At 44.0% G+C, this 8,813-nt stretch overlaps 1 protein-coding gene across 2 annotated transcripts in view; it reads right to left on the reverse strand.

Moving 5' to 3' along the window:
* The window catches only part of DEPDC1B (DEP domain containing 1B), a 274,836-nt gene extending 267,389 nt beyond the window's left edge, over nt 1-7,447 (reverse strand). Inside the window, exon 1 of one of the 2 annotated variants that reach the window (XM_085631495.1) lies at nt 7,240-7,447. In XM_085631495.1, the coding sequence (XP_085487621.1) occupies nt 7,240-7,287 (48 nt within the window). In that variant the 5' untranslated portion in view covers nt 7,288-7,447. The remainder of the gene's footprint in view (nt 1-7,239) is intronic. The other variant, XM_085631491.1, reaches the window with a different exon arrangement.
* Between the last annotated feature and the right edge of the window lie 1,366 nt (nt 7,448-8,813).

The following is an 8,813-nucleotide window of genomic DNA, read 5'->3' on the forward strand; positions in this document are numbered from 1 at the left end:
CCTGTAGTGAGGGACAGCTGGACCTTGTGCATTCTCTCCAGACAGCGCCACACAAAGGGAGGTTAAGTGTGACTTATGGGCCAGCCACTCTTGATGGGGCCATCCTGGGCAAGATGGGAGGAAGGAGCTGGGCACAGCATCACACTTACACCTAAACAAGATGTCCCCACACAAAGGACTGCTTAACCCCCTGTATTGAGTCTAGAGCCAGGGCAGCAAGGGAGGATTTATGTGCACTTCAAAGCCCTTATTTGAAGTCTCCCCCACTTCAAAGGCACCACTGGGTATAAGAACTGGACTTCTGACCTTACCACTTCAATGCACGCCTGGGCCTCTGGAAACTCTGCCAGGAAGAAGGACTGATATATTGCTGAAGGACTGCCACTGACCTGGACTGCTGCGCTGGAAGAACTGCTTTCTTGATGTGCTGATCTGCTGCCCTCTCTGCCTGGAGGACTGGACCCACATCACTTGAATCCAGAATCAGAGTGACTCCAAGGGCTTGTTGGCTTGCCTGCTGTTCTGAAGTTTCATGGACAACACAGACTTCCAACTCAACTACCTCAGCACTGGGGTCTGCAATCTGTGAGTATGCCCTGTCAAATGGTGCCAATCCAGTCCTGGGCCCTTGTAAGTGAGTTAAAGTGCTGCTCCAGCAGAACCCATGCACCGCTGTCGATGTAGCAGCTCGGAACTGACATCTGTACAAATGCAGGCGCATCACAGCCATTGCGATGATAGGCTCGGACGCATCACCAACTGCAAAGTGACACCATTTCCGACCCATCTTTGACTTTGCACAGCTCAGAGCCAGCGCATCACAATCACTCTTGGGACCAATGCATCGCCTCCTCTGCACCCCACATCTTGTCTTCGTCGCAAAACAAAGTACTTTCTCAGCGGACCAAGCCTGGTCCCCGTCGCTGGCCTGCGCTCCATCGCGATCAGCCTGAACATTTAACTTTGTCCCAGTCCAGCGCGACCAGATAGGCCCGGTTGCGCATTAAACACTTAGGGTTTAGGGTCTGGCTTTCTATTGTTGGCTACGGTTGCCATTGACCCAGGTCAAAGGATAATTAGGGTTATTTAAACCATGGGTTTCAAGCATCCAGATAAAGGGTGTCGGGTTAAGGGTGCTCTCTGTTTGGCTGTTTGGGCCTGGAAAAGGACCTAGGATGTTAAATTATGCTTTTTGGACATTTTACAATACAGGGAAGAAACTTTTCATTACACCGTCATTCAATAACACAAACTTTAGACACTGTAACTAACACCCATCTGAAGTACACAAACCTAAACAATCTAGGAGACCTTAACATGTGGGTTTGACATGAAGAATTCAACAGCTATAACAACCAACATTGAAACCTTTAAAAAAATGTTGTTTCGGCCTCAACTCACACTGCTGGAAGTCATAATTGCCATTTTGAAACAGGTCACAGTAACAGACAACTTCCCCCGTAAGCTGGAGCTACCACAACATCATCCCCTTCTAGATCAACACATCAATCATCATAAACAATTCAAACACATAAGAAGCTACCAACAACAAATGCTCAGATAGATATTAGAAAAATAGACCGCCACAAACTCAGAACACCCAAAAAAATGAGACCTTGAGACATACACCTTTTACAACTGGATCGCCAATGCACTGGACAATTCCTACCACATCCAGGGTTAATCACAAAAAGACCACCAAATGATTTAATGACATCAAAATAAAGAAAACAAAAAACAACTCAACATACTAAAAAAGCAAGTGGGGAAAAACCAAAATATGAACTAGACAAAATGACTGTAAGCCACTGTAAGCGAACCTACAGAATGATAAAAAGTCACACAAATAACTTAAGCAGACCGCTTTTCAAAGTAAATCCACAAGACTTCACAATCCAGAGGCAAAACACAAACGCCATAATTGCAAGACTTTGGTAACAAAATCCCCCAAAAATGTATCTCAAGAAATTGGAAAGGCAAAACATTGCTTTTTTTAAATGTTTTTTATTTGAAGACCTCCTACATTAGACTACTCTCAAAACAAAAACCCTCGACCCAGCAAACCAGCAAACTACAGGCTTATATCAAATGGACGATTCTTAGGGGAAAAAAATTAAATAGCAGTGATAACTCAACTTTCAAAATTTAGAGAAGAGAATGACATGTCAAACCAAGCAGAGGCTCTCAGTCAGCCATCTTATCTGTTTGGGATGACCTTATACTCTTAGTGGAAAATAACAGAGTGGTTACCCTATTGCTTCTGGATTTATCAGCTGCTTGTAAAACTGTGCAGCACTATAAGCTACTAGCAAGCCTTTATCATCTCGGAAAGCATGAAAATGCTGTCAAATGGATTGCTTCTTACCTCAGAGACAGAAAAAAAAGTGTTGTTAACGTACCACTTTTCCCATTAGCTCCTCACACCCTACACTGTGGCATCCCTCTGGGGGTCCATCATATCCCCTCTATCGTTTACCATCTACCCAACACCCTTACCAAACCGGATTAAAGCTTTCAACCTCGCATGTTACAGCTATGGAGCTAAAGATAACACCTAAATCATTCTAACAAAAAAAAAAAAATGGATGGCCCGGAACACCTCTCCAACTCAAAACAGGATGCCTGCCATCAACACACTGATGAGCAGTAACAGTCTAAAGCTCAACACAGTAAAGACAGGAATAATGATCTGTGCACAGTGACAAAAATACAACCTACCGCCATAAGGCCCGAGGAACTAAAGGTCCTACAGCAACATTTTAAATATTTTTTTCTTTTTTTAAAGAAACAACCTAGGGGTAACAATGGATTCAGACTGTTCCTTGATAGCACAGGTCAACGACGTCAGAGTATCTTCTACACAATTAACACACTTTTGTGTCTTCCCATACTTTAGGTAGCAACATTAACTAAAAGCCATCCTCACCACACAATCCCAAAATTTGACTATGCCAACAGCCTATGCCTTGGAGCTCCGAACTTCATCATACACACAATACACATAATCCAAAATGCTGCCACAAGACTCCTTTTTCACCTAAGAATGGACAGTGCTCAAGGGACTATGAACTGTCCACAGAGACTCCCAAGGAAAGGAACAACTAGACCTACAAGCATAATAGGACATTGCACTCCATGCTTGCACCACAAATCATCATATTATCTGACTGAGAAACACATAGGCCGCACAGCTTTCTGACTATTAGCCGCCAAGTTATGGAACTTACTACCAGCCAACATCTAGGACCATATACACTTGAAACAGTTGAAAACATGTTTATTCCCAAGATGCCTACATCATTCCCATATACCCACATCACGCCACAACCATAGGGCAGACTTCAGAAAGATAGCTGAGCCTTCAAGTTCAATTTACAGTTTATAGACAACCAGTACACTACTTTCTATATCCATGTAAGCTAAGAACAGCTAGCCTATAGTTAGCCTGAGTATTATATAGAAAGGTCACTTCATATGTAAACACCAATACTAATACCATAACACTCCGCAATCGGCAGCAAACTATAGCTTAATCCTCTTTCACTCGAAAAAAAACCATATCGGCTACAGGTGCCATCACCAACTTAATGAAAAGACATGGCATAACTGAAGAGATCCATCACATAAGGATGGCCAATGTGAGGGCTATAAACTAGTCCATAACTGCAGGTCCCAACTAGCTACACAGTATGACTGCTTCTTCACTTCGCACAATGACATTCAGCTATAGGAGGAAAGTAACAGAGCCCATCCCAGCATTTCCTCTCTCCAACCAATGTCTGCTCAGGATTAAAAACGAAAAGTATAGGGTTGAACAACCAAGAGCAGTAACCAGCTAAATAGTCTATGGTCATATGAAATGACCTGAAGAGCTGGCAGCCTACTGAGAACCATAAAATGCGCTTCTCTCTCAAGCCACTTCATCCACCACACTGCGAAGCACTGCTTCACACAGCTGGAAACTACACTTCCCTGGTCATCATGCACTATATGGAAATACTTCTCACATTCGATAAAAGAAAAGACAACATCCTTCCAATCACACACCCTACCCGACGGAGCTTGTTGCCCATGTAGGTAAGCAATTCAGTGCCCCAGATATGGCTAGAAAGCATTATATAAATGCTGCAAGTCAATACAATGAAACATCTGCATTGCCATTAGACCCCACCCTACAACCAGCCACAGAAAAAAAATGTATTATAGGGCTAAAACCAGAATAATGTTCTACCTAAAGCGCACAGTTAAATGTAGTGGAGCTCCTCATCCACTTACCAATTATTATGTGAAACGCCGTAAGCAAAATCTAAGCTAATAAGAATAATCAAAAAAAAATTCATTCAAAATACTTCTTTGCATGATTGTTGGCTGCTAATTTACACGAACAATGTGAGCTGAAACAGCAGTGGGGATAGGCGCAATAGCACTAAAAATGCAAAACAAATGTACTGGTGATTTAGGGAAGGGGGCGTTACCTCGAACAATGATAAATGAATAAAAACTAATCTTTGATTATGCAAAATCAGACATTATATTAAAATTAATTATGTCAGCCTGTAACAACAATCACACAAAATCATAAAACTATCTAACTTAACCATTTGGCCACTGCCTGCAGCTTTCTTCTTGCAATGCAAACACGACTCTCTTACAAAATTACTTTTCAGAACCCGTGTGTTTACCCTCCCAAAGGCATGCAACGAAAGGAGAAGTAACTAGGATTAGTTGTTGCAAGCACAATAAGTTGCCAGGAACTTCTCTCTCAGAATTACCAGAACTATGAGTGTGCAGTAAATGAAAAACACTCCCTTCAAACTGAGAATCTGTTGGGAGTGTGCCCAAGCAGTGGTCAAGATACGCAATGAATAAGGCAGTGTTGACAGCCGCAGGAAAAATGGAGGATGCAAGCATAGAGGGCAGCAAAATCATCAGTTTCCAGGCTTTTATAGACTCGCCAAACAAAAAAAAAAAAGGCACAAATTGAAGGCAGATAAGGACTTTTTGCACTCAATGTTACAGCATCCTTGTGGCATGCAGACAGTGAGAAGGGGTGGCAAGATACTTGTCTTTACCCAGGTAGAGGCATTCCTTACTGTCATTCACACAGGTATTGGTACGGCTGATCAAGGTTGACTGCCAAATTTTTCGTTGCTGTTCATTGCTAGGCTGCTCCATTTCTGGCTGGGGATGCCTGTGACTTGATTCGGGATTCAGAGGTCCCCCCCCCCCCTTCTCATAAGAAAATTGTTCTAGTACGGTATAGCACTTACTACCGCTGATGAGGCGCTACCGACAGCACGACCTCAACATAATCTCCTACGCCGACGACACCCAACTGATCCTCTCCCTCACCAAGGACCCCATCACCGCCAAATACAACCTTCATGAAGGAATGAAGGCCGTCGCTGACTGGATGAAGATCAGCCGACTGAAGCTGAACACGGACAAGACGGAGGTCCTCATCCTCGGCACCAACCAGTCAGCCTGGGACGACTCCTGGTGGCCGACGGCACTGGGGACAGCCGCGACACCAACCGACCACGCACACAACCTGGTAATCATCCTCGACTCAACGCTCTCCATGACCAAGCAAATCAATGCCGTCTCCTCCTCCTGCTGCTTCAACACTCTCCGCATGATCTACAGGTGGATCCTGACAGACATAAGAAGAACAGTCACCCAGGACCTCGCCAGCAGCAGACTCGACTACGGAAACGCCCTCTACGTGGGAGCCCCGACTAAGGTCATCAAACGTCTGCAACGCATCCAAAATGCCTCTGCACGACTGATCTTCGACGTACCACGCCACAGCCACATCACTCCCCACCTGAGAAACCTGCACTGGCTCCCTGTCAGCAAGAGGATATCCTTCAAGCTCCTCATCCATGCACACAAGGCACTCCACAAGACCAGTCCAGCCTATCGCAACAGACAACTTTCCTTCAACATCCCCAACCGCCAGCTCCGCTCCGCCGAACTCGCACTCGCCGCCGTCCCTCGCATCCGGAGAACAACCACCGGCGGAAGATCATTCTCCCACCTCGCCGTCAAGACCTGGAACACCCTCCCACTGAGCCTACGACAGACCCAAGACCTGCTGACCTTCAGGAGGCTACTCAAGACCTGGCTGTTTGACCAGTAGCGGCCCCCCACCTCCCAGCACCTTGAGACCCTTGCGGGTATGTAGTGCGCTCTACAAATGATTGACTGATTGAAAGTGTTTACAGTGAGAAGCAGAATACTCTGCAACCCAAGGTTAGTTGGTTAATCCAGCGTTTAATTGGTTGCTAGGTTTAGTTTTGTACTTTCAGGGATATCTTTCTAGGCATTTACATTCAATTTCTTCTATGGTATATTTGACTACTAGGACTTAGATACTTCATTAATAGGTTTTTTTGGGGAATAATGCAAGTTAATTGGTGGGATCAATATAGGGCTAGAACTTCTTGGGTTTAAAGGAAAGGAGAGGATGATTTATGAGCAGAGTCACAGAATTATGCGAGATAACAGGCGTTCAATTGTAGAACTGCATTGAATTCTTCTGTTTTCTTCCTTAAAATATTATTGAAGTATTAAATTAGACTTTAAAATGGTGTCATCTAGCTAGGTTGTTTTTGTAAATGGATACCACCCATAAAACGGATGAGCATACATACAGGCGTCAACCAACACAACCCTATTCCCCATACTAACAAACGCAGAGATGGCATATATTACAGAAAATATTTTTACATTTGAGAGAGAAAAATCAAATGTATATCCGAATAATGAGTTCAGAGAAACACAGTCACCATCACTGCTAAAGTGAACAGGAAAGATGCAAGAAGTAGCATTTAACCCGATAGCGTGAGATGTATGACAGTGAACTACATATCCAGGGGCACGAATGTACCTGGCCTTACGCGCAATGGAAGGACCGCTTTCCTAAAGACACACGAGAAGTCCAGCCTGGAATGGGGAGAAACCCTCATAATTCTCGGAAACCCAAACATGAAATAAAGCATATACCCTCTCCATGAGAAAGGTGTGTGTGTGTGTCGCAAAAAAACAAAAACAGTTGCTTCGAACTTGTAGGAGTTGCACTATGTACATACACAAATACAAGGGACACGGCGCAACCCCACAATAAGGATTTCAAAGGACTAAAGGCTCAGATAACAGAAGCTAGGGGGAAGGAAAAAAGAAGTCAAGGCAAAACACTGTTTACCAGTACTATCGCCTGTCACCCCTTAGACTCACCAGCTTGGTGGCACGGTAGGGTCCGGGTCCAATAATCTTATGTTCCATGGCTTCCCAGCGCTGTAAACGCCCCTAACCCCCGTATTTGGCCCTGCGGGCCTTCCCATGAAGCGGAGCGCACAGTCCCCGCTGCACCCCGGAGACGGTCACCCACACCGAAGGCACTTCCCTACACTAGCAGCGGTGCCAGTTTGAATCAAGTGCCCGCAGAATGCAGAACGCTCATTCGTTGCCTTGGAGACCACGTGACCAATCTACCTCCATTCATGAAGGTGTTTCTCCCCAGGGTGAATTAGTACACCGAAGAGACGCGACACTCGAGTCTTTCTTCTATTTTTACTGCCGTATCAGTGTGTGTATTTTTTACGAGCTGTATTCTTTCAGTGCAGGTGCCTACAAACTGGACGTACGAATTTATTTTCGAAGGGCAGCCTATATTTAGGCTGCGTGGAATTTATCATGTCATCCAATCCTTTTAACAAATACAATTTGAAATAATTGTATTTGCATTTCTATAGCGTTTCGTGCATCCCTCATTCCGAGGCGTTGAAGTACACTTTATCATTCAGGGGTCGTGCTTAGTTGGAAGAGTTTTATTAGACATGTTAGCTTTTTAAACATATCTAGCGTGAAGTGGGGTACGGCAGGGGCGTAGGAGACACTAAAATTCTGGGGGGGGACAGGGACAACCTTGTGCACTTTCCAGTGACCCTATACAAATCACCGCCCGTTAAACAAATACAATCGCATACTTTCGAAGTGAAATATTGAGAAAAGCAGGCATGTAGTCACAGTTTGCATGTATGCTTTATTGTTATTTACATTCATATAGTAATGAGACCAAATGTTTAAAAAAAACATATATATGAATCTTGCATCTTAATGCACAAAGCAAACAAAGGCCGCTGACTTAGGGTGGGGGCGTCGTGTTTGCAAGTGCATTAGGGTTTGAAAAGTACCTGCTGCTGCATTCCTGGTCTCCAGCAATTTTCAGGCAACAATAAAAATGTGAAGATAACTTTGGTGATTAATGTTTTTTTTTGAGAGAGATCGAAGGCTTGTCTAGTGAAAGTTTTAATTCAATAGGTCAGTGAGTTACTGCTTTTGTCTGAGATATTCTTTTGGTATTTGAAGTTTATAAGTTAAAATCCTAACATTGAACAGTGAGCTATTAACCGTCATCAAAGAGCTGCATAAAAACTTCAATGTATAGATTAGAACGTTATGATTTTTCCCCAGTCTTTCCCTATCCTAATGTTGGAAAATGGGTTCATTAGGATAGAAATCAATTCTGATTATTGAAGAGAACCCCCCAACCATGGTGTTAAGTTTTACATTCTGAGTTTGTGTTTCTCTAGTGTTGCAAAGCTGCCCTGGGCACTCCCCAACTTTTTGCTGACTGGTACTGGTGGTACCTGACTGACTGACCCTGGCCTCTGCCTAAACAGCCAGTGCTATTCTGGCACTTAAAAATACAGTGAAAACACCTACATACACTAGGGTTCACTATGGGTTAGGGTACCCCTATGATTGGCATGACCTCTCCTATAAGGCCCTAGTACATAATAGGGCAG

Source organism: Triturus cristatus, chromosome 2_1 (assembly GCF_964204655.1).
Source record: "Triturus cristatus chromosome 2_1, aTriCri1.1, whole genome shotgun sequence".
Lineage (NCBI taxonomy): Eukaryota > Metazoa > Chordata > Amphibia > Caudata > Salamandridae > Triturus > Triturus cristatus.